Source organism: Trichechus manatus, unplaced genomic scaffold, assembly GCF_000243295.1.
Source record: "Trichechus manatus latirostris isolate Lorelei unplaced genomic scaffold, TriManLat1.0 scaffold00073, whole genome shotgun sequence".
Lineage (NCBI taxonomy): Eukaryota > Metazoa > Chordata > Mammalia > Sirenia > Trichechidae > Trichechus > Trichechus manatus.
Genome location: NW_004444009.1, coordinates 4,474,741 through 4,502,144, shown reverse-complemented (window position 1 = coordinate 4,502,144; position 27,404 = coordinate 4,474,741). Strand labels below are relative to the sequence as shown.

Here is a 27,404-nt window from a genome sequence, read left to right as displayed (position 1 = left end):
TTTGTTATCATTCTCCTCTGACCTCCAACAGCTATGATTCTCTGTAGACTCCATTTTCCAATTAGTCATAGACTTCCCGGGAACCTTAAATAGTCTAGTCTTTCATTATTATTTAACCTTTTCTTAATTCATTCATCACAGAACTTAGCATGGTGCCTGGTATGGCCTCAGAAATTTTTGTCAAATGCAAGAATGTTGAATAGGCAACATTCACTGACAAAGAAAGAATTGTTCTGGATTAAATGATTCAGATTTATTCTAACTAAATATTTGTTTAAAACACTCCACTAAAATTTACAAAACAGGCCAAGAATATAATCATTTTATTTATTTTATTCTATTATCTTAATGAAAAAAGTCTTTGAAAGGCTTGGAGGTAGGAAGTGACAGGTACCTGCTGTAGAATGTCTTGCCATGATACCACACTGAAGAGTTTACGCTGAGGGACCTGGACGGCGAGGGTGAGGGCTCGGATGAGAAGATCGTCCTCAATCTGGTTCCCAATCACGAAAGCGATGGAAGCCTTCCAATCGTTCTGTTACAAAATCACAAGGAAGAAGATTCCAAATTTTCCCGACTAGGTAATTTTGTGTCAAAGTCTTCTACTGAAAAACAGGATAATTTTTCTATAAACCTTACCTTAAAGATAGGGTTGACTCTGTAGGGTATGTCGTTCCCTGTTAAAATGGCCGCAAGGAGGCGATATTGTGCCAAATTTCATGCAACTTGGTTAAATAACACTTTCCTTAGGAAACTAAAAACCAAACCAAACCCGTTGCCATCCAGTCGATTTCAACTCATAGTCACCCTATGGCGACCCTATACGACAGAGCAGAACTGCCCCCTAGGATTTCCAAGGAGTGCCTAGTGGATTCGAACTGTTGACATCTTGGTTAGCAGAGGAGCTCTTAAGCAGTACGCCGTCAGGGCTCCCCTTAGAAGCTAAAAAAAATACCAAACTTATTCCGACTCATAGCGACCTTATAGGACAGAGTAGAACTGCCCTATAGGGCTTCCAAAGAGCAGCTGGTGCATTCGAACTGCTGATCTTTCGGTTAGCAGCTGACCTCTTAACCACTGCACCACCAGGGCTTCTAAGAAACTGGGAAAGTTTAATAATAATAAAACAATTTATCCAAGTTCACTGGAATGTTGTCCAAGGACAATTTGTTGCTGGAAAGCAATAGAATATATATCACCAATGTATATTAAGATGTAATATCCAAGAGGGCTGAAATCTTTGTTTTGTTCCTTGATGTAACCTAGGACTCTAAATAGTGCCTGGAACATCATAGGCACTCAATAAATATCTGTCAAATGCTGAATAATATTGAATGAGTTGACAAATGGGCTATTGCATTATCTGAGGTAAAAATTCAATCCCCAAAGTTTTTGTAAAGCACAGAACTAGAAAATATCTTTTCCTCCTAAACTAACACAAGAATCTCATTGCTAATTAATAAATGAATCCTTTCCATTCCCAAGAAATAGGCTAAAAATTACACTTGGACATGAAATTTTGTATCAAATAATTTAAAGAAAAAAATTACTAACATAATATTCTTGTTTAGTAATCCCTTTTTCTCTGTCCATTATGATTTCTTTTGGGAAGAAGACATTCTTTGGGAGAGATTAAGAGGGGAGCTCACTAAATTATCTATTGTGTGGTGCTGAGGAAAGAGGTAAAACTCATGCAAGTCAGGACTAGCGAACCAACTAACCTAGAGGTTGACAGTTCAAACCTACCCAGTGGCATCAAGGAAGAAAGGTATGGTGATCTGCTTCCATAAAGATTACAGCCAAGAAAACCCTATGGGGCAGTTCTACTCTGAAATGCACGGGGTCTCCATGAGTCGGAGCTGACTCGATGGCAACCAGTTGTTTACTGTTTACAGTCTTAGGAAATGGAATATAAGGAAACCATCAGAAAAGAGACATAATACAATGGAGGGCACTCAAGCCATGTAAGCTTTCTGAATCTTAGTTTCCCGATTTATTTGAATCTGCCATGTGCCAGGCATATGTTATCTCATTGAATCCCTAAGTAGCCCCATGAAATAGGTGTATTTATGCTTTATAGATGGAAAAACCAAGGCACAATGAAATTAAATAACTTGTTCAAGGTCATATTTACAGAACCCCATGGGGACTACAAACATAGTTTACAATTTTGTGATAATTTCTGAACAGTTTTAAGAGCAAGTCTTTGGGGTCAGAATGCCTTTCCATAGACCTTGAATTGCATCCAATAAGCCACCTTGGCCACAGTAAAAGTGATAAATGAAGATTTATATTGCATGTTAGAGTTTATAGAGGCTTCAAAAATAGAATAGGTATTAATCTTGAAGACATTGGGAGATCAATTTTTTAAAGGATAGTTTTACAAAGACTGAAAGAGGTTAAGAAATTTTCCCAAGGTTTTCTCTCTTGAAGCTCAGTATGGTTGTTACTTTTGTTCTAGGATATATCTTAGCAGAAGACCCATTCTTCCAATTCATGGAGCTATACTGAAACTTCTGGGATCCCCAAAGTCACCCTCAGACAGCTTTCCTGGGCTAGAGCAGGTCCAGATTTGTTCAGGTTCAGAGCTTTCTACGAGGACCATTCGGTTTCCAGGCCTGTCTCTCCATCTAAAGGGGTCTTAAGAGGACAGCTTAGGTTCGGTTTCACATCTAACCTTTCTGGCCAACCAAACCCTGCTGCAGAAATTGGATCCAACTGGCAAAACAGGACCCATGGAGGACTTCCTTGCGGTTATGGTTTAGTGTCTAATCACATAGTTAGACCCCTAATAAGTATGGAAAGGACTGCCAGACAACAGTAATACAAACCTTAGAGTGTCTACAAGGAAGGATGCATTCACTGGAGTTATGCACCAGGGGGCAGCAAGATGCTAGGAAATGCACAATAGTCAACTAATAAAGAGCAAGTTGCACTTTCCATGTCTAATTAGGAGGAATGGCTAAATAAATGATGTTCTGCAAAAAAATACAATCTCTGAATCTTTCTCTTAATATTTCAGGATAGTTACAGAAGACAGAAGAATTGATACATTCGAATTGTGTTGACGATGAATTTTGAATAAGCGTGGACTGGCAAGAGAATGAACAAATCAGTCGTAGAAGAAATACAACCAGAATGCTCCTTAGAAGTGAGAATGGCGAGATTTTGGCTCACTTACTTTGGACCCATCATCAGGAAATATCCAAGGACATCATGGTTGGTAAAGTGGAAGGTCAGTGAAAACGAGGGAAACCCTCAATTAGATGGATTGACAAAATAGCCACAACAATGGGCTCAAAAATACTAATGATCATGAGGATGATGCGGGGCTGGGCAACATTTTGTTCTGTTATACATGAGGTCGCCATGAGTCAGAACAGACTCAACTAACAACAACATAGATTCCAAATTTCTACCAACTGGCAGCAGTTTAAAAATTGGAATTTGTTTTGGAAAAATTGAGCACAAATTAAGTTTGGCAAAATACTAGAAAAACAAGCCTCCACCGATATCTCACCACAACATATAATTAAACAAAGTCATTCAGTCTGAGCTCACAGGGAGGCAAGAGAAATTCAGTGCAGAGAAAACAAATGTTGATTATGGGGGAGAAATAAAAGCATAATGTGTGCAACTCCATTAAGTACACCTGTGAGTCCTGCGATGCTACTACCTAGGGGTGAATTTGCTTAAGGCAGTACCAGAAGTTGCAGTGTAATTAGTAGCATAAACCTAGAGAAGGAAAACGTTAACTGTTTGAGAAAAACTACACTGGATGTATCCAACAGTGAGGGAAGAGGAGTTTGGTCTGGCACACCTCAAACACCTTAGGAAATAAAGCCAGTTCTCTATTACCTGGAGGCAAATATGGTACATGATTATTGCTAAGTCGTGCCCTCTAATAGTTATTGATAAAATCATTCAAAGGATGGAATGAAGTCATGTATGGACACAATCCATTACCTTTTATTTACTTTACAAGATGCACCTAATTTGAAGCCTGGCAGGAGGGCGTCTTAACCCAAACACTTACACACTAGTCTCCTAAGGCAAGAAAGTATTCTTGTAAATACAGAAAACCTGGCTGTCTCACACAAGTCTACTGCCCCAGAGACACAGAGTAGATTTGTAACTATTTTTCTTTCATATATTGCAAAGTCCCCAGTTTTTACTTAAAAACAAAACAACAACCAAACCCGTTGTCGTTGAGTCAATTCTGACTCATACTGACCCTATAGGACAGAGTAGAAATGCCCCATAGAGTTTCTAAGGAGCAGCTGGTGGATTTGAACTGCTAACCTTTTGGTTAGCTGCCGAGTTCTTAACCACTGCGCCACCAGGGCTCCAGTTTTTACGTAGGCATTCCCATATTCTAATATAACTACAAAAAACATTTCTAAAACAAGAAAAAAAAGCTTTTGGATGATAGGCTTGTGATTGCTTTCTATTAGCACATATAACAGGCTGCTATAAACCCGTTGCCATCGAGTTGATTCCCACTCATGGCAACTGCATATGTACCCGGGTAGAAGAACTGTGATCCATAAGGTTTTCAATGGCTGATTTCTCAGAAGTAGATCACCAGACTTTTCTTTCAAGGTGTCTCTGGGTGGACTCGAACCTACAATCTTCCAGTTAGCAGCCAAGTGAGTAGCCATCTGCACCATCCAGGGATTCCTAGCCTGGCATGGGCAAATGCAATAGCGGTACACATGTGCCCTCTTCTGCTGACTTTGCTCTCAGGTTAGGGGGCCCACTACCCTTAAAGACCTAAGAAGAGATTCCTTCAGTCCTCCCCCCAGAACTGATCCTAGCTCATGAGCTCTAGAAGCCAGTAGTGGTCACCACCTTTATTAGAAGAAGATGTATTAAAGCCCCAAGTAAAATCAATGTGACATTTAAAAATCGGGTTTTATTAAGAGTTATTTAACACTGTACAGATATGCAAACCCGTACTTTATGTCAGTACACTGCTGAAAGGATAACCTTTTTGTTAAGTAGATTTACTGCCAAATGGATAGGGATTTGTGAATGTCTTTCTCATACAGGGTTTTTCCTTCGAAAGGAGTCTTGGATCTGCAACAGCAAAAGAGTGTTAGTATGGGCTGTTGGCCAGCAGAAGTATTTTTATTACATAGAACTGGCTGCTACAATGGTATTTTTTAAAAAGAGATTCTTACTATAAAATAAGTTGAAAATGTAGGTTAAAAATGGGTACATATTGTTATATAATAAACAAGGCAATACAAACAATCAGGATATGCACTGACCTAATACCTTTTACTGTGTTTACCAAACCCAAAAACCCATTGCCATCAAGTCGATTCTGACTCATAGCGACCCTACAGGACACAGCAGAACTGCCCACAGGGTTTCCAAGATTGTAATCTTTATGGAAGCAGACTGCCACATCTTTCTCCCACGAAGCAGCTGATGGGTTTGAACCACCTACCTTTCAGTTAGCAGTCGGGCACTTTAACCACTGCGCCCCCAGGGGCCCTGGTCTTTACAAAACAAGTACTTATTATAGACTATTTCTAATTATCAGTCCCTCACAAAGTATCATAAATAGTATAGTTTGACATATTATCATCCTAAGGTCATAACTCTTAGGTAACTCTAATTTAGGAATTGGTTTATGTGGCCGTTCTGTCCTCTCAACTGGATTCTCACCTCTTTATATTAGAGATTATGTTGTATATGCTTTTTGCACCTCATGGAGCTCAGCAATGAATGGGAAATAGAGCAGGGCTCTCTACACAAATATCTGTTGCTTGATAGATTAAAGCAACAGAGAGTGCACTTGGACACTGAATTTTTTTTTCTTGATGGAACTTAACAACATCAACTGTTATTGTTTTTGTGTACTATCAAGTCAATTCCAACTCATAGCTACCCTACATGACAGAGTAGAACTGCTCCGTAAGGTTTCTTTCTTTTAATTTTTTTTTCTGTACTTTAGATGAATGTTTACAGAACAAATAGTTTCTCATTAAACAGTCAGTACACATATTGTTTTATGACATTGGTTAACAACCTCACGACATGTCAACACTCTCCCTTCTTGACCTTGCACGACTTTTTTTTTTTTTTTTTTTGGTGAAAATATACATAGCCAAAGACACACCATTTCAGAAATTTCTACACATACAATTCAACACTGAGAGAATTTTGACCCTCAGAATCATATGCTGTGAGAAAATAACATCAGGAGACTGTGCAGGTTATGTGGTCCACCACCCTGACGTTCTTTAGGAGGAGAACAGCCTATACGTGATCTAATATAGTTCATCAGACCAGGATCAGTAACCAGGGTTTAGGGAATTAGGCCCTGGAGTGATTCCCCTGCTAAGACAAGTTTGCTGGAGACTGACTCAGACATGAGACCAGAGGAAGTGACTTTTCCAGAGAGCAAGGGAAAAACCAAAGACTCACGTACAACATACACTGACTATAAAACCAATCCTCCCATCTCCTTCCTTCTTCCCACTCCCTCCTATCAAGAAAAAAACAAATAGGCCTGTTCCCTTTTCCCTTCCACCTACTGCTGTTAGGCTACCTGTTGTATGATTCCTTTCTCTTTCAAGCTGCTGTTAAAATTCTTATGAGCTTGATTTTATGGTGGGAGATGGAGTTAAGCAGCACATACTATGAGTTGCCCAGATCTAGAACCTGAGAGGGGCTCTGAACCTGACATCTACTCCAGCAGTAACACCACCCCCAAGTCCATCCCAATTTTCTGACCCCTGTCCAGTGGGGTGCTTGAGCCCTTCCCAGCTCAGTCATGTTGCCTTGGTAACTTGAAGTCGGCCATGGTGGGGTAATCGAGCCACGCTAGTGGCAAAAGCTACCAGTCACAGCTTTTTCCCACGGAGAGCACACTGCTGCCTCCAACTCAAGAAGGCCTGCATGTCTTAGGCAGACTTAGAGATGATTTTGATTGGCAAAGCCAGCAATATCCCTGAAAAAAACATTGAGGAGGGCAAAGAAGGTTTTCTCTGTCTATTTTGCCCACTCCTCCCAAAGGTATACTTTGCAGCAATGCTCTGTGTAAACTGATAATTGTTTTTACATGCTGCTTCAGGTGTGACCCAATCTTAAACACTGTCCTTTAAAATGAGCTCCATGAAAAGCAGGTGACAACGTACTTACAGGGAGGCCACCATAGGAAGAGCAAAGGCAACCCACTCTAGGGTCTCCCTTTTCTTTGGACCATCCCTTTACTTCCCTACTCAGGTATCTGCACACGGGACACATTGCTGTGGACGGTTTCTGAACACCCCTTACTCACAGGTGACCTGGTTCCCTCTCACACTTGGTGGCACCTTGGAGGAGCACAGGTCAGTATGGCACAGTGGTTAAGAGCCTAGGCTCAGTGGGCGAATCCAGACTTTCTGGATTTGAATCTCAACACACTAGCTCTGTGTCCTTGGGCAAGTTACTTAACTTCTCTGTGTCTCTTGTATATATGAAGATAATAACATTACTTACCTCTTCGGATTATGAGGAAGACTGATTGAGAAAACCTACATAAAGTACCTCTGAGCACAGCACTAGCAATAACCACAACTATTATCATTGATATTACTTTAGGAAGCTTCTACTCTTGTCAGTGGTTAGAACAAATACGGTTATTCCACACACACTGTCTTAAGTATGGAGAGCTTGTGGGTGAACAAAGATATCAGAATATCAACAGTTGCATCACGAAAAAGCAAATATTAATTTGAATGTCAATTGATTTCAAAACAATTTTCTCTTTCATAATAATAAACTTGTTAAATGACATAATTTCTAAAATATTTTACACCCTTGAAGAGATGACCAAAATTGTGAACGTATAGTGCTTAAAAATCCAGAAGCATATAATTTTTCAGAGTTATAAGAGAGAAGATGAGAGTGTGGCAGGAGGCATCTTTGAATCATTTTAGACCCAGTGCAAGTCTATCAGCGATATAACTCCATCAGCAATCATAAAAAAAAATCATCAGTTAGAGTCAAATGAGAAGACATTGAGCTTTGGATTTTGTACACAGACTGATTAAGGACATGATGAGCTATGAGGTAGTGAGCAAAGAGAGCAGTCGAGAAAGAGAGCAGCACCAGACTAACTTTCATTAGAGATGGGGACTTGCTTACTTGCCTTAAGGAAAAAAAAAATAAGAAAATGGATTGACTGTTGGTAGTTGAATTACAAATATTAATCTGGTTAATTTTATGGATCTAGACCTAAAACAGATGTCAGGAAGGACGAGTTCTTAAAAAGAGAGAACACAAGAGGGAGGGAGGAAGAGAGGAAGGAAGGAAGGAAAGAAGGAAGGAAAAAGAAAGAAAGGCTAACAAAGTATATTTTTGATAGAGAGTTTTAGTGTACCCCTCTCTCCATATAAGACAGGTTCCCTGGCCTGCTCCTATATTCTGGCCTTTGTTTTCTACCTTACAGATATTTTTGAAATCTATCTCCCCTCATCCTCCTGGATCGAATAAAATTTATCTACATCAACTTCTATTCAACTCAAGGTCTTAATTGTTGATTTTCTAATGATAAACAAATACACTCCCAAGGCTTTAGTGACTAGTACCATTTCAAAGCATTTCTTCTCTCAAGTCTCTCTAGACTCTTTGACTCCTGGACTGACTCAAAGGGAGGTACTGATAATGGTGGTACTTTGTGTAGTAGGCTGGGCCAGTGAAAAACACTCCCCTGGAACCAACCATACCACCTAGACAACTTCCTACTTTGGCCATGTGCCTAGCATATAGTAGCATTCAGTAAATGTTTCTTGAACTTAGCAGCCAAAACCACACACTAAAGAAAATTTTTACACATGCTTAGTATGGGAAGGCAGACTGAGTATGTGGCATTTTATCAGCCACACTCAGCATTTTGGAAGGAATCATGCATACCTCTGAATAACTGAGTATTTGAAGTAAAGAAGAGCTTATACCTTTGATGTGTAGACAATACTGCACATGTCTTATGTTCACTGATGAGAAGTATAGAAATAGCATGCACACACTATCTGGTGAGTTTCCTTTGTCTTAATGCATATTAAACATCATCACTAATTCAAATCATTGATGTTCTAGCGTAAAGACCTAGAACTGTTTGGTGGTGTCAAATCCTGCCTCGTAGTTTGTTAGTCAAATGACCTTGGGCATATTTTGTGAGTTCGTTTTCTCATTTAAAAAAAAAAAAAAAAAGAGGCAGGGCCAAGATGGCAGAGTAGTCAGACTCTTCCAGTGGTCCCTGAAAAAACAAGTGAAACAAACAAACAAACAAACAAACAAGTGAATCAGTTATACATGACAATCTAGGAGCCCTGAATATCAAACGTAAAGTTGAGGAATCAGACTGAGTGGCAGGGGGAGGGAGAGATGGAGCAGAAGCAGCAAGGAGTTGCCAGATCTGACCCGACAGGAACTGGCACCCTGTGGGCTGGATCGGCTGGTGTGCACGGTGAGGCGGGCAGTGGCGTTTGGGACATGTTTTCCACATCGGGAGAGACCGAGCAGTAGAGAGTCTGCTCAGGCCTCCAGAGCCGGTGAAAAGCGGTGCTCAATCAGCAAAAGATAAGTACATGTGTTTAATCTACTCCACAGATCAAAAAACACCCTGTTTGGAAAGATCCTCTCTCCCATTTACCTGCTCCCTCCCAGCTCTGCACCAGGTCCCAGGCCAGCTTCAGCAATTGCTGAGTCCCCAGGGCTGGAAGGAGGACCCATCAAGCACCCTGAGCCATTCTCCAGGCCTTGGAGAGGGCACGAATTAACAAACACGAAAAAATAATCTGACAGCTACCCTAAGCTGGGAACTCAGGGCAGGCACAGCTCCTTTGCCTAAGCACAGGCATAAGGGGTCCACGGACTTGAATGAATCGCACCCCTGCATAGACCTGTTTTGGCCCATTTCAACAGCATAGGCCCTCATTACCACAGTACAATAGGGTATACACCTGAAGCCTAACTTCATTGTATAAGCTATATGGTGGAGTGGCAGATTCGTGACATTTGATACCGCTGTGCCCATTAAGCAAGGTCCTCACCTACCCACATCAGGGGCCTAAGGACTGGTGGCTCCACGCATGCAACCCAGCCACCTGCGACAGGGGCCCAAGAATAAGTGGTGTCTTCCAGTCTTACAGCCAACGGCATTGGCTGTCCATAGTCTGGCTGCAAAACCCACTCACCTACCCACTCTAGGGAACAGGGACACACTTTCCTCCCAGATGCTCAGGGGCAGCTGTCAGCCCCCTGCCTTGCTCAGTACATGACCCCCTACTACAGCGAGATACCTGTGCCTACTCCAATAACCCGTGACCATCTAGGACTGTAAGTGAGAGTCTGCACCACACACTTGGTGATTGACTATCCGAACACCTGAACTGAATTCATACAAGAAAAGTAAATGGACTCCTGAGCTCACATACCTAGTAATAGCTCTAACCACCTGGTGACAGGATGTGAAAGCTTCAAAGGCGCCCATAATCAAACTATTTGGGCATATCAAAACAAAACAAAACTAGAAGCTAGGACACAGTAGTAAGCAAAGATAAAATAAATAAATATAATAACTTACTGATGGCTCAGAGACAACACTCAATATCAAATCACATAAAGAGGCAGACCATGATGGCTTCAGCAAGTTCCCAAAACAAAGAATCAAGAAATTTTCCAGAGGAAGAGAACTTCTTGGAATTACCGGAGGTAGAATACAAAAGATTAATATATAGAACTCTTCAAGATATCAAGAATGAGTTAGTGCAAAATGCAGAACAAGCCAAGGAACACACAGACAAAGCAACAGAGGAACTTTAGAAGATTAGAGAGGAGCACAGTGACAAATTTAACAGGCTGCAAGAATCCATGGAGAGACAGCAAACAGAAATCGAGAAGATTAACAATAAAATTTCAGAACCAGACAACTCAGTAGAAAGTCATAGGAGCAGAATTAATGCAACGGAAGTCAGAATTAGTGAGATTGCAGATAAAACACTTGACACCAACTTATTTCAAGAAAAATCAGAGAAAATAATTTAAAAAAATGAAGAAACCCTAAGAATTATGTGGGGCCTATCAAGAGTAGTAACCTACAAGTGATTGGAGTACCAGAACGGGGGGGATAACAGAAAATACAGAGAGAATTGTTGAAGATTTGTTGGCAGAAAACTTTCCTGATACTGTGAAAGATGAGAAGCTATCTATCCAAGATGCTCATCGAACCCCACACAGGGTATATCCCAAAAGAAAAGTCACCAAGACATATTATAATCAAACTTGCCAAAACCAAAGATAAAGAGAGAATTTTAAGTGTGGCTAGGGATAAATGAAAAGTCACCTACAAAGGAGAGTCAATGAGACTAAGCTTGGACTACTCAGCAGAAACCATGCAGGCAAGAAGGCAATGGGATGACATATATATAAAGCCTTGAAGGAAAAAAATTGCCAGCCAAGAACTCTATATTCAGCAAAAATTGTCTCTTAAATATGATGGTGAAATTAGGGCATTTCCAGATAAAGAGAAGTTTAGGGAATTTGTAAAAACCAAATCAGAGTTACAAGAAATACTAAAGGGAATCCTCCAGTGAGAAGATCAGTAACATCGGATAACAACCCAAAACTAGAGTACAGGACAGAGCAACCAGATATCAACCCAGATAAGGAAGTCACAAAAATAAATCAAAGCTAAAAGCTGAAAATATGGAAACAGAGACATCAATATGTAAAAGATGACAATATTAAAAAAAAGAGGGACTAAATAATGTAGTCATAGAACTTTTATATGGAGAGGAAGTCAAGGTGATATCAAGAAATAAAAGATAGGTTTAAACTTAGAAAAATAGAGGTAAATATTAAGATAACCACAAAGGAAACTAACAATCCTACACATCCAAATAAAAAACAAGAAAAACATAAAGACCCAGAAAATACAAAATCAACAGCAATGAAAACGATGAAAAGAAAATGCATAAAGAAAAATGACTCAGCACAGAAAATTAAGTGGAACAAAAAACTGTCAACGACACACAAAAAAATACATCAAAATGACAGCACTAAACTCATACCTATCAATAATTATACTGAATGTAAATGGACTCAATGCACCAATAAAGAGACAGAGAGTGGCAGAATGGATAAAAAACACGATCTGTTTATATGCTGCCTATAAGAGATACATCTTAGACTTAAGGACAGAAACAAACTAAAACTCAAAGAATGGAAAAAATACATCAAGCAAACAACAATCAAAAAAGAGCAGGAGTGACAATATTAATCTCTGACAAAATAGACTTTAAAGTAAAATCCACCAGAAAGGATAAGGAAGGACACTATATAATCATTAAAGGGTCAATATACCAGGAGGACATAACTATAATAAATATTTACGCACCCAATGACAGGCTCCCAAATACATAAAACAAACTCTAACAGCACTGAAAACAGAGATAGACAGCTCCACAATAGTAGTAGGAGACTTCAACACACCACTTTTGGTGAAGGAGAGAACATCCAGAAAGAAGCTCAATAAAGACACAGAAGATTTAAATGCCACGTCAACCAACTTGACCTCATAGACATACACAGAACACTCCACCCAAGAGCAGACAAGTATACGTTCTTTTTCAATGCGTATGGAACATTCTCCAGAATAAACCACACATTAGGCCATAAAGCAAGCTTTAACAGAATCCAAAGCATCAAAATATTACAAAGCATCTTTTCTGACCATTAAGCCATAAAAGTAGAAATCAATAACAGAAAAAGCAAGGAAAAAAAAAAAATCAAAGACATGGAAACTGAAAAACACCTTCCTCGAAAACTACTAGGTTATAGAAGAAATTCAGGACAGAATAAAGAAATTCACAGAATCAAATGAGAATGAAAACACCTCCTACCAGAACCTTCAGGACACAGCAAGAACAGTGCTCAGAGATTAACTTATAGTAATAAATGCACACATCCAAAAAGAAGAAAGGGCCAAAATCAAAACATTAACAACCTGAATAAAAAGAGAGCAGTAAAAGAAGCCCTCAGGCACCAGAATAAAGCAAATAATAAAAATCAGGGCAGAATTAAATGAAATAGAGAATAGAAAAACAATTGAAAGAGTTGACAAGGCAAAAGCTGGTTCTTTGAAAATATCAACAAAATCAATAAACCATTGGCCAAACTGACAAAAGAAAAAACAGGAGAGGGAGCAAATAACCCAAATAAGAAATGAGGTGGGTGATATCACAACAGACCCAACTGAAATTAAAAGAATCATAACAGAATACTACGAAAAATTGTACTCTAACAAATTTGAAAACTGAGGGGAAATGGACAGCTTTCTAGAAACACAATACCTACCTAAACTAACACAAATAGAGGTAGAAAAACTAAGTAAACCTATAACAAAAGAAGAGACTGAAAAGGTAATTAAAAAAACTCCCAACAAAAAAAAAGCCCTAACCCTGACAGTTTCACTGGAGAATTCTACTGAACTTTCAGAGCAGGGTTAACACCATTACTACTGAAGGTATTTCAGAGCATAGAAGAACATGGAATACTCCCAAACTCATTCTATGAAGCCAGCATAACCCTAATACCAAAACCAGGTAAAGACACCACAAAAAAGGAAGAAAATTACAGACCAATATCCCTCATGAACACTGATGCAAAAATCCTCAACAAAATTCTAGCTAATAAAATTCAGCAACATATCAAAAAAATAACTCACCATGATCAAGTGTGATTTATACAAGGTATACAGGGATGGTTCAACATTATAAAAACATTGTAATCCATCACATAAATAAAACAAAAGACAAGAACCACATGATCTTATCAATTCGTGCAGAAAAGGCATTTGACAAAGTCCAACACCCATTCATGATAAAAACTCTCAGCAAAATAGGAATATAAGGGAAATTACTCAACATAATAAAGGACATTTATACAAAGCCAACTGTCTCACCCTAAATGGAGAGAGTTTGAAAGCATTCCCCTTGAGAACGGGAACCAGAAAAGGAGGCCCTTTATCTCCACTTTTATTCAGCATTGTGCTGGAAGTCTAGCCAGAGCGATTAGGCTAGAAAAAGAAATAAAGCGCATCCAAATTGGTAGGGAAGAAGTCAAAGTATCTCAATTTGCAGATGATATGATCTTATACACAGAAAACCTCAAAGAATCCACAAGAAAACTACTGGAATTAATAGAAGCTTTCAGCAAAGTATCAGAATACAAGACAAACATACAAAAATCAGTTGGATTCCTCTATACTAACAAAGAGAACTTCGAAGAGGAAATCACCAAATCCATACCATTTACAATAGCCCCCAAGAAGGTAACATACTTAGGAATAAATCTAACCAGAGACGTAAAAGACCTATACAAAGAAAACTACAAGACACTACTGCAAGAAACCAAAAGAGACCTGCATAAGTGGAAAAACATACCTTGCTCATGGATAGGAAGACTCAACATTGTGAAAATGTCAATTCTACCCAAAGCGATCTACAGATACAATGCAATCCCGATCCAAATTCCAACAGCATTTTTTTAAGGAGGTGGAGAAACAAATCACCAACTTCATAGGAAAGGGAAGAGGCCCTGGATAAGTAACGCATCACCAAAGAAGAACAAAGTGGGAGGCCTCAAACTACCTGATTTTAGAACCTATTAAACACCACAGTAGTCAAAACAGCCTGGTACCGGTACAACAACAGATACATAGACCAATGGAAAAGAATTGAGAATCCAGAAATAAATTCATCCACCTATGAGCAGCTGATATTTGACAAAGGCCTGAAGTCTGTTAATTGGGGAAAAGATACTCTCGTTAACAAATGGTGCTGGCATACCTGGATATCCATCTGCAAAAAACTGAAACAAGACCCATGCTTCACACCATGAACAAAAACTAACTGAAAATGGATCAAAGACCTAAATATGACAACGAAAATGATAAAGATCATGGAAGAAAAATAGGGACAATGCTAGGATCCCTAATACATGGCATAAACAGAATACAAACCATAAGTAACAATGCACAAACACGAGAGGAGAAACTAGATAACTGGGAGCTCCTAAAAATCAAACACTTATGCTCATCAAAAGACTTCACCAAAAGAGTAAAAAGACAACCTACCTACTGGCAAAAAAATTTTGGCTACAACAATCTGATCAGTGTCTAATCCTAAAATCTACAAGATACTGCAAAACCTCAACAACAAAAAGACAAATAACCCAATTAAAAAATGGACAAAGGATATGAACAGGCACTGCACCAAAGAAGACATTCGTGTGTCTACCAGACACATGACGAAATGCTCATGATCATTAGCCATTAGAGAAACGCAAATTAAAACTACAATGCGATACCATCTCACTCCAACAAAGCTAGCATTAATCAAAAAAACACAAAATAATAAATGCTGGAGACATTGTTGAGAGACTGGAACACTTATACACTCTTGGTGGGAATGTAAAATGGTACAACCACTTTGGAAATCAATTTGGAGCTTCCTGAAAAAGCTAGAAATAGAAGTACCATACAATCCAGCAATCTCACTCCTTGGAATATATCCTAGAGAAATAAGAGCCATCACATGAATAGATATATGCATACCCATGTTCACTGCAGCACTGTTCACAATAGCAAACATGGAACAACCTAGGTGCCCATCAACGGAGGAATGCATAAACAAATTTTGTTATATTCATCCAATGGAATGCTACGCAGTGATAAAGAACAACGATGAATCTGTGAAACATCTTACAACATGTAGGAATCTGGAAGGTATTATGCTGAGTGAAATAATTCAGTCACAAAAGGACAAATATTGTATGAGACCACTGTTATAAGAACTCAAGAAATGGTTTAAACATAGAAGAAAACATTCTTTGATGGTTACGAGGGTGGGGAGGGAGAGGGATATTCACTAACTAGATAGTAGATAAGAATTATCTTAGGTGAAGGGAAGAACAACACACAATACAGGGGGAAGTCAGCACAACTGGACTAAACCAACAGCTAAGACATTTTCTGAATACAACCAAACACTGAGGGACAGAGTACAGGGTCGGGGGTTTGAGGACCATGGTTCCAAGGGACATCTAGGTCAATTGGCATAAAGTTTATTACGAAAATGTTCTACCTCCCACTTTGGTGAGTGGTGTCTGGGGTCTTAAAAGCTAGCTAGTGCCCATCTAAGATACATCAATTGGTCCCAACCCACCTGGAGCATGCAGAATGAAGAACACCAAAGACAGAACGAAAATATTAGCTCAAGAGACAGAAAGGGCCACATAAATCAGAGACTTCATCAGCCTGAGACCAGAAGAACTAGATAGTGCCCAGCTACCACCTGTCAGGGAAACAGAGAGTCCCTGATGGAGCAGGAGAAAAGTGGGGTGCAGAACTCAAATTCTAGTAAAAAGACCAGACTTAATGGTCTGATGGAGACTGGAGAGACCCCGGAAGACATGGCCACCAGACTCTCTGTTAGCCCAAAACCAGAATCAGTCCTGAAGCCAACTCTGCAGACAAAGACTAGACTGGACTATGGGACATAAAACGATACTCATGAAGACAGTGCTTCTTAGCTCAAGTAGATACAGCTCCTGTCCCGAGGTGAGGTGAGAAGACAAAAAGGGAAAGGAAATGGTTGAACGGAAACGTGAAATCCAGGGTGGAAAGGAGGAGTGTGCTGTCACATTACAGGGAGAGCAGCTAGTGTCACATAGCAATGTGTGTATAAATTTTTGTATGAGAAACAGACTTGAACTGTAGACTTTCACTTAAAGCACAATTAAAAAAGGATCTAATAATGTAGCCTTCAAAAAGTTGGCATGAGACTCCAATGAACAAATACATGTAGGATCATTTTGTAAATTATAAAGCACCCTGCAAAGGTAAAATATTAATATTCTCTCTTTTAAAAATCTCTAAAAATGAGTTAAAAAAAGGTAATTACTTCTGCAATTCTTAATTTGGATATGTCCTGAGGACTTTCTTTGCATAGTGTAACCTCGAAGTTTAGGCTGTTTGATTGTGTTTCTTTCGTTTTTCATAGTTCCTTGGCCCATCCCACCAACCTAGCACATGAGCCTAATTCGGTTTTGCTCCATGCATCAGAGAGTTTTAAGATAGCTATTAAAACACCACATGGAAAAGCTTTGCAGGGAATTCTACTCCACAGAGAGACCACAGAAACCACTGTACACCTTAACTATCTCCCACCCCCAACAGTTGGCTAAAATTACTGCTCCATTATGTTAGTACAATCCAACCAGTTTTATTGCCTGGAGCAAAATCTGAGGTCCAAAATGAACTTCAGAACATAAAAAGTAAAGCAAACCTCAAAAGGAAACAAGCTTCTTTGGGTTTTCAAACAAATATTACATATCAGAGACATTCTTCTAACGGAGGAGACTAAGCAAAGCCAAGAGGAATCCCTCTAATTGCTCCACAAATGTAAAATTGGAATCAGGGACTCACCCCAAAGAAAGGAAATCTCCTTTCATCATCTGATATTAAAGGCTACAACCTTTCATCAGCTTTTTCCTCAGACATGAGACCCCTCCTTTACCTTTCTCGAGTCCCTTCAATGTTCAATCGCTGTCTTGCACATTAGAAATTAATGTTTATTTTCAAGCCTCAGTATTAGCTCGTTATTTATCCTATTGTAGCCCTTTTGTTTTTACTCCTTTCCTGTAATTTTAATGTCACTTATCCACTAAACATTGTGATATATTGCATGAATTCATATAGCCTTGGCACTAGGGCTACCTAAACCAAACCAAACCAAACTCATTGCCGTCGAGTCGATTCCGACTTATAGTGACCCTATAGGGTAGAGTAGAATGGCCCCATAGGGTTTCCGAGGAGTGGCTGGTGGATTTGAACTGCAAACCTTTTGATTAGCAGCCTAGCGCTTAACCACTGAGCCACCAGGGCTCCTTAAACACTCTATTTGTCCCGAAATTCAATACACTGTCCAAAAAATGTCCATATTTTGGCAAGCAAATTATATCCCCTGTATTGTCTATAATGTAAACCCTGGTGGCCTAGTGGTTAAGAACTATGGCTGCTAACAAAAAGGTTGGCAGTTCAAATCCACCAGGCGCTCCTTGGAAACCCTATGGGGCAGTTCTACTCTGTTCTATAGGGTCACTATGAGTTGGAATCGATTTGACGTCAATGGGTTTTGTTTTTGTCTTTTTTGTTGCCTATAATATCTGGAAGTAGAACCAAAAAATCTTTATCTGACCTTGTGTCATGATTCTTACATCTAAAAATATGGTCTTAAAATTATGGTGCAAGAAAGAAGGGGCATATAAGGATGATCCTGGAGTAGCTGCCAGATCTTCCAGATGCCTGAGTTTGTATCTTGCTAGTAAGGAATGATGTAGTCTATCTGATAACTCCCTGGCAGTGTCTCAGAAGAAATATGAGAATGTACCTTGAGCAGTAAGAGTCAGCATATTGTGCCCTATCTCAAGTCAACAAAAAGAGTAGCAGTTAACCTCAATAAGCATATTCAATGCCTATGATGTAACAAACTGCAAAGAACACACAAAGATGAGTAAGACAGGAATGTGAAATTGAGCAAACATGTGCTTATATGTCCAAAATAAATTCCTTAAAAAGACCTTTTCCTTGTAAAGGCTACTTAGTAACGTCAATGGCACTGACTGACTCATCGACAGCACTAGGATGTGCTGCTCTCCAGAGCTGGTGCTGTGCAGTGATCCTGACTTTGCCAGCTGCCCGGGGCCCAGTTGTTCAAGAAAGGTGAGAGGCAGTGGAGCCCTCTTTCTGAGTAAGGAAAATGGGTTAAGACTCCAAATCTACAAGTGGAGGGTAAAAAGTATTGATCAATATCTATCAGCAATACTAGTGGGCGGGTAGGTGTGAGTGTGCATGGGCATCTCAGGCAATTCCTGAATCTTTCTTCCTAAAGTGCTTATAACTTTCTCCAGATTTCCACTCCACAGTCACTTTTTCAGGGATGAGAAGCGAAGGGTCTCTAAGGAGACAGACAAGCAGATGAGGCAGAGGAGAGCCAGGAGGGAAGGTGCACTGAAGCCAGATGAGGAGCAGTGTATGTAGTCAAAGGCAATTAAAAGGTTACCAATGACATTAGCAAGAGCAGTTCCTTTGAGTGAAACTGCTTCCTGCTTATTCCTTCACTCATGCAATCCTATACACCCTCATAATTCACATATCTCCTTTACAATATATACTATGTGACAAAATATTCCAAGTCAGTGATCATGATAAATTTCAAGTTCTAGATCTGGTTTTAGTCCTTAATTTTCCCCAATTACATAGGTACATGGAGTCTATTTACTGGTTACATCAGGGCAGTAATTCATTATAGTGATTCCTCTCCTATTGACTCCTTAATATAGTCCTCACAATAGCTCTTTCAATGGTATAATAAAAAGAACACTGGATTTAGTGTCAGAAAACCTGATTGTTAGTCCTGATTCTAACCACACGGTCTTGGAAAAACATTAAAATACTTAGAACCTGGATCATAGTTGACTAATACTTACAGCAGGAGGTCATTTATTCATTCAAACAGATATTTACTGAGTAGCTACTATGTGACCAACATTGAAATGGGCATTAGAAATAGAATGCATGGGGGACAAGGCGTAGTCACTGCCTTTAAACAGCATCAACCTAGGGAGGGAAATAAACATGTAAATACACAAAGATGAAAAGTGATTGTCTTAGTCATCTAGTGCTGCTACCACAGAAATACCATGAGTGGATGGCTTTAACAAAGAGAAATTTATTCCTTCAGAGTAAAGTAGGCTGAAAGTCCAAATTCAGGGCGTCAGCTCCAGGGAAAGTCTTTCTCTCTCTGTCGGCTCTCTCATCAATATTCCCCCAGACTAGGAGCTTCTCTGCACAGGGACCCCAGGTCCAAAGGACACGCTCTGCTCCTGGCACTGCTTTCTTGGTGGTATGAGGTCCCCAATTCTCTGCTTGCTTCCCTTTCCTTTTATCTCTTGTAAGGTAAAAGGTGGTGCAGGCCACACCCTAAGGAAACTCCCTTTACATTGGATCAGGGATGTGACCTGGGTAAGGGTGGTGTTATGATCCCACCCTAATCCTCTTTAACATAAAATTACAATAAAAAAAATAGAGGCCAACCACACAATTCTGGGAATCATGGCCCAGCCAAATTGATACACACATTTTTGGGGGGGCATAATTCAAACCGTGACAGCGATTATATGTAAAAGCATTTCATAGCACTGTACAAAGTGTCCATTTTTATTATCATATTGTTCACTCTAATTTATTAATAATTAACGTTTACTACATGGGTACCTATGTTGCATGTAGTATCCTAAAAATGGAGGACACAAAGATATATAAGAGCAATTACAAGGAATGAGCTAAATCTGTATATCCCAACATGGATTGACCTCAAAAACATGTTTAAGGATAAAGCCAAATTTCAGAATTGGCAAGTACAATAAGTACTATTTATGTAATTTTTAAAAATCATACACAGTAAACCATACTAATGCAGCAAATTCATAATAGTGTTTGCTTTTGGGAAAAAAGAGAAAGAAATGGAACTGGGGATGGGAGTGAGGACCAAATGTCCTTGAAATTTTTTCTACAGTGTTTATTTTATATAATATATATATATATATATAAAAACTAGCAAACTGTACAAAGGAGAGTTTGTTACATTATTCTTTGCACTTTTCTGCATTTTAAGAAAAATTGGAAAAAGACTCTGCTTTCAAAAGACCCATAGTCTAGTAGGGAAGACAGACATATGAACAATTATAATGTAATGTAATATGCATTATAACAGAAGTGCACTGCTCCCTGTATCTTAGGAAAAGCATCGTGGGCAGATGTCAGTTGAAGAATTGGTGGGAAGAATTCTTTGTTCATGTCTCTAGCTTGTCTACTTTCTGCTCTACACAGTGGCCTCCCTTCCACCTCCTGACAAGATCAAGGTTATCTTCCTTAGGTTTCCTCTTTTTTCCATATTTTCATCTCAATACACCTTTATTTCTTCACCAATCTCAAGAACATGCTCTTTTTTCTTGGATTGAGAAAAAGATTCCAATCCCTTCTTTTGTTTACTAGAGCAAATGACCCACCCTTGTTACTTCAATTCTTCCATTTCTCCCTCTCCAGTTCTTTCAATCCCTTCCTCTTGTTTGCTCTCTGACATATTTTACACATACATAGCCATCTGCACCAAATTCTAGTCTTTCCCTACCCATTTCCCTTAATGATCATCTTTGCTTCAGACAAATTCCCCCAAAGAAGACATGACCTACATCTGAAGCTTCCATATCCTAATAAGCCACAACGTACTTAAACCCGATAGTCTTTCCCCCACCTTCCTACCCTACAACCATCTCCACCCACCACCCCATTGAAGCTGTTTCCCTGAAGATCACTGATGATGTCCTCTTTACCAAATCTGATTGCCTTGCCCTATTCTCCCTCACACTAGCAAACGTAAGAAACTTTGCCATTTTGTGTCCTACCTGATCTAGCTTCCATGACACCACCCTGTCTTCATTCTGTCTTCACTCCTTTGACTGTCCCTTCTCCGACCATCACATTCTTTCCCTTCCTTCCATCACATAAATGAGGACCGTTTAGGTATTCCACACAATTCTGTTCTGAACCTTCTGTTCTTCTGTTGGCACCCACTCTCTATTAGATATTGTAGCTACTCCCATGGCATCCACAATAACCTCCCTGCCTGCAATTTCTAAGTCCATGTCTCCAACCCTGGACTGTGAGCTATAGTCCATATTTTAGACTTTGTGCTGAACATTTCCACTTTGATGTTCTTCCGTCACTTAAAACTCTGCATGTCTAAACTGCACTCTTCACCTCTCTCTATACTTTAAACAAAAACAAAACCCACTAACATCACAAATAGTAAAAGCAATCTAAGTTCATTCTACTGAGTGTCAGTTTCTGAGATTTTCCATTTCTACTAGTCATCATAACTTCAAATACTCTTTTATTCTCCTCTTAGGTATATAATCACAGTTTATTTCTCAGACTTTCTTGAATCTGTCCCTTGATTTCTATTCTCTCGGCTATTCTCCTAGTTCAGCGTAAAACTACCTCAGATCTGGACTATTAAAAATACTGTCTACAAGGTCTATTAAAGCCTCCAGTTTCTCCCACCTCCAATCCACTAATTTTCCTAAGACGTAATCATTTCCCTCCCAGAAAATTTTAATTTTATCTCTTTGACTCGAATAGGCTAAGATAGCATCCAAACTCTAAAGACTGGAATTCAAAGCCCTTTGCATTCTCTTCCTAACATTTGTAATACCATACCTCCCATTTCTTTTCTAATTCCCACAACTCTCAGGCAAATTGCTCTACGTAAATTCTCTGAGCCTTAATTTCCTGATGTAAAATGGGGATAATATTTTTTTGGTTGTTGTGAGGATAACCATGCCAATGTATGTAAAATACCTAATACAATGTCTACTTAGTAATTAATAATGGTATCTCAAAAATGTTGTGTGTTTCTCAGCTCTCTGCCTTGCTCAGCCTGCTCTTGTTATCCAGAATGCCCTCCTTCCAGGTGAAATTCTTGCTTCATCTGTGACTCTTTCCCTAAACGTCCCATCCAACATCAATCTCTTCTGTCTTGTGCCTATGGAAACTCATTGTCAGTACCATACAAGTAACACAGTATTTACACTGTGGTCACTATATTAGTGTATGTCTCAAACTTTAGTGTACATTTAGCAGAAAATAGAGAGTCCATCTATATTTTCTGCCTCTGGAGTTTCTTGGGAAGCTGCTTTCCCACTGACAGTATGTGTTGCAGGCAGGTGGGGACCTGTATAACTGTTTGAAATTGAAGAAATGGGCATGTGCTGCAAATTATGTTTTTACAGGGTATTGTGTTAGGCAGGACATCTTGTAGGTGTGATTGTACAAAACTTTTGTCTCTTTTGGCTTTTGTATAGTGAGATAAGCCTTGTAAGTATATATACAGGTTACTGTGTGTTATTTGGAAGTTGCATTTCTCATTCCATCAATCCTACCCCCAGAGTCCAGAGGAACATATGTGTCCCACATAATACTATTTGTAGTCCATATTACTTACCAAAAATTCAGACACGCTCAATGATTCAGAATGCATTCCATTAATGAAAAAACAAAAAAGCGAAAAATAATTCAGTCTTGAAAGGGTTAAAGCACAGATCACTGGACTCTACCCTGAGTTTCAGATAAGCCTAGGGTGGGCTCAATAATTTGCATTCCTTACAAGTTTCCAGATGATGCTGATATTGTTGGTCCAGAGATCACACTTTGAGAACCACTGGTATATATGTTTTCTTAGGTTGTAAGCTCTGGAATGACAGGAATGCTGTCTTGTTCTTCTTTCCACTGATCAACCCCTCCTGTTTTCATACACTCCAGGTAGTACATAGGGCAGTGTTTTAACATGGAAGGGACCAATGTTTTTCAGTTGAATTTAATTACTTAATAAAGCAATGTTCAAACTTCGCATTCACTAGCTGGTTGCACTCAGTCTTACCATTCCCAATATTTAAATATCTACAAAGGAGACTTCTGGCAACATGGCGCTCTAGGCAGAAGCACCACGCCATCCCTCCACAGCAAAAATCCAAAAAACTAAGCCAAAAGGAGAAAACAGCAATCCTGAAACCCAAAAACAGTAAACGAAGAGATAAAGAACTCAGCCAAGTAACAAATGGAGTGAGAAACTGACAAAGAATGGAGAGTGAGGAGAGATTCATGCAGAGGTCCTCTATCAGTTAACACAGTGGGAATCCACCATCTTGGACTCCTATCAGAGACCAGCAAATAGGGGGTACGAGAAGGCAGCTTCACAGAGCTTTCGGCGGGAGACAGAACAACTGGTAATTGGTGATATATGCTTTCCCACCCCCCACCCTTCTTCAACCCCACTCGGCCTCCTCTGTTTCCTGCAGTCACAGTCTCTTGGCCAGGAAGCACTGGCTGCTTGGATTCCACCTGCCTGCACTGGCCGACTCCCTGAGTGCCATTTGTTGGCCGCTGGTGTTGCTTTTTTACACTTCGATTTCTTCCTTACCTCTCACCACCTCCCCCTCCTTTCGCTCAAATACTTGGCTCGGTGCACATCTTTGCTTCTTCCTAAGGGGCTGCGGAGCTCCGTTTGAGTGTGGAACTGCTTCCCGGTCTGTGCTGCCATGCTGGTGGGATTCTGGGGCTTTTGTTTCTTTGTCTTGAATTGTTTGTTTGTTTTCTTTTCTTTTCTTGAGTTGGGAGCCTGTTCTGGCCAGGCAGTGCTACGCAACTTGGGACCTACCCCCTCAGCTTGCACAGACATGCAGAGAGATCCCTGAGTGCATTTCTTTTTTCGTGGGTTTTTTGTTTGTTTGTTTTTTGGGGGGCTTTTCTTGTTATTTTTTTTTAATTTGTTGTGTTTTATTTTCCCTCTTTTTCCCTTTTTGTCTTTCTTCATTACTCAGTTTCTCGTCTATCTATGCCTTCCTTCTCTTCCTGTCCCCTGAAGAGCTGGTGCTGAATACCTCTACAACTTCTAGCCTGGCTGTACTTCGACACCTAGGAACAACTTCCCCAGATCTTGTAGCTGCACCAGTGGGATCCCTGGGATCTTTGCTGTTCTTTTTCCCTTCTAATTTTTATTTCTTCATTCTTTTTTTCCATCTTCTTCCCCTTTTTGTTTTTCTCCATTTCATAGTCTCTCATCACTCCACTCCAATGGCAAGCTCCCCTAGCACTCTTTTTTGTTTGTATGTTTTTCATGCCTGTTCCTCTCCCCTCTCTCCCGTAGCTATCTTAGCTCCACACATCACAATCTCACCCCTCCATCCTGCCTACCTGCACTGTGCGCTTAACATCACACAACCAAGCAGCACAGGCACAGCCTACTGGAACCTGCCCTGCACTGATTACTCACCCACCCTGGTGGCTGTAGTAAGTGCCACAAACAATCCATCCCAGCAACTCCTCTGAAGCTAGACCTACCCTGCTGTACCATATCTGAATGACTGACCCTGCCAATTGGAGAAGGAGACGAAAAGTATAGTGCCCACAGATGAGCAAACAACAAAGATCACATAGCCCACCTGCTCAGACATAGCCAAATAAAAAAAAGGACAAAACAAACAAATCTACAATTAATAAAAGAGAAACATAACTACTGAATGCCCCAAAGACAGCAGACAATATCAAAACATTTACAAAAACAGGACAGGATGGTTCCAGTAGGCATCCAAAATAAAACATCAGATGACTTTCCAGAGGAAGAAAAGGCACTAGAACTACCTGATACGGAATTCAAATCTCTAATACTCAGAATTATCCAAGAGTTGAAGCAAAAACCAGACAAAAATGAAGACAAAATAGACAAATTCATGGAAAAGGCAGACAAATTCAGGGAAAATACAGACAAAAAAATGGAAGAATTCAGGAAAATAATGCAGGAACAAAATGTCAAAATAAATTCACAACTAGAAATCATACAAAACCAACAATTAGAAATCCAAAAGATAAACAACAAGATATCAGAAATGGACAGTGTCATAGAAAGGCTGAGGAGCAGATTTGAAATGGTGGAAGAAAGGATCAGCAGAATTGAAGACAAACACTTGGATACAATTCTGTTCAAGGAAAACACAGAAAAAAGGAAAGGAAAAATGAAGAGACCCAGAGAAGTATGTGAGATGCAATCAAAACCAAAAATTTGCAAGCAATTGGAGTTCCAGAACAGAGGGAGAAAACAGAAAACACAGAGAGGATCATTGAAGAGCTGTTGACAGAAAACTTTCCCAATATCATGAAAGATGAAAAGCTGGCCATCCAAGAAGCTCAACGAACTCCGTATAGGATAGACCCCAAAGAAAATCACCAAGGCATATCATAATCACACTCACCAAAACCAAAGACAAACAACGAATCCTGAGAGCAGCTCATGAAAAACAAGAATTTTCATATATAGGTTAAATAATAATATTAATTTCTTATTATTTATCTGAAACAAGGCAATGCGATGACATATATAAAACCTTGAAAGAAAGAAAATTGCTGGCCAAGAATAATACATCCTGCAAAACTCTTGTTCGAATATGGTGAAATTAAGTTATTTCCAGATAAACAAAAATTAAGGGACTATGTAAAAAACAAACCAAACTTACAAGACTTATTAAAGGAAGTCCTTCAATCTGAGAACAAACAAATTCAGCTCACAGGCTGAATCTAGGATGAACGATGGCACCAGCCAGATACCAATCTGGGAAATAAACTCTCAAGGAATATCCAAAGCCAAAAGAAACACAACACAGAATCAGAGGAGTTAATCTGTAAATGCCAACAACATCAGAACAATAAAAGAGGGAATAAATTGTGTAGGTATAGAACCTTCTAATGGAGAGGAAAGCAAGATGATACTAAGTAATAATAAACTGCTACAAACTTAGAAAGATAAGGGTAAATTTCATGGTAACCACAAAGAAAGTTAACACACCTACTCATAAAAATAAAGAGGAAAAACATAAAGTTTCAGTAAAAACAAAACGTGCAAAAACAAAAGAAATGAAAAAAAAAACACAAACACAAACAAAAGAATTCAACACAGGAGAGTAAGAAGCACAAAGAAAACGTCAGCACCACAAAGAAAAAAGCAGTAAAAAATGACAGCAATAAAATCACATCCATCAATAATTACACAGAATGTAAATGGACTCAATGAACCCATAAAGAGACAGAGAGTGACAGAATGGATAAAAAAACAGGATCCATCAATAGGCTGTCTACAAGAGAAACACCTTAGAAACAAAGATGTGACTATATTAAAAGTCAAAGGTTGGAAAAAAATATATCAAGCTAACAACTACTAAAAAGAGCAGGAGTGGCAATACTAATCTCAGAGAAAATAGACTTTAAAACAGAATCCACCATAAAAGACAAAGAAGGACACTATATAATGATTAAGGGGACGATCCATCATGATGACATAACCATAATAAACATCTATGCACCCAATGACAGGGCTCCAAAATACATAAAACAAACTCTAACAGCACTGAAAGAAGAAATTGACAGATCCACAATAATAGTAGGAGACTTCAACACACCACTCTCAGTAAAGGACAGAACAACTACAGAAAAACTCACAAAGATACAGAAGACCTAAAGGGCACAATGAGCCAACTTGACCTCATAAAGAAATATAGAACACTCCATCCAATGGCTGCAAAGTACACATTCTTTTCAAATGCACATGGAACGTTCTCCAGAACAGATCATATTTTAGGCCACAGAGCAATCCTCAAAAAGATCCAAAACACTGAGATAATACAAAGTATCTTCTCTGACCGACCACCCACAATGCCATCAAGGTAGAAATTAACAA

The 27,404-nt window shown here is 39.4% G+C and overlaps 1 protein-coding gene across 1 annotated transcript in view; it reads right to left on the bottom strand.

The window, feature by feature from the left end:
- The window catches only part of SPAG17 (sperm associated antigen 17), a 361,237-nt gene that overhangs the window by 287,094 nt on the left and 46,739 nt on the right, over positions 1-27,404 (bottom strand). The window contains exon 2 of the mRNA XM_004380343.2: positions 395-535. Within this exon, the coding sequence (XP_004380400.1) occupies positions 395-535 (141 nt within the window). The remainder of the gene's footprint in view (positions 1-394; positions 536-27,404) is intronic.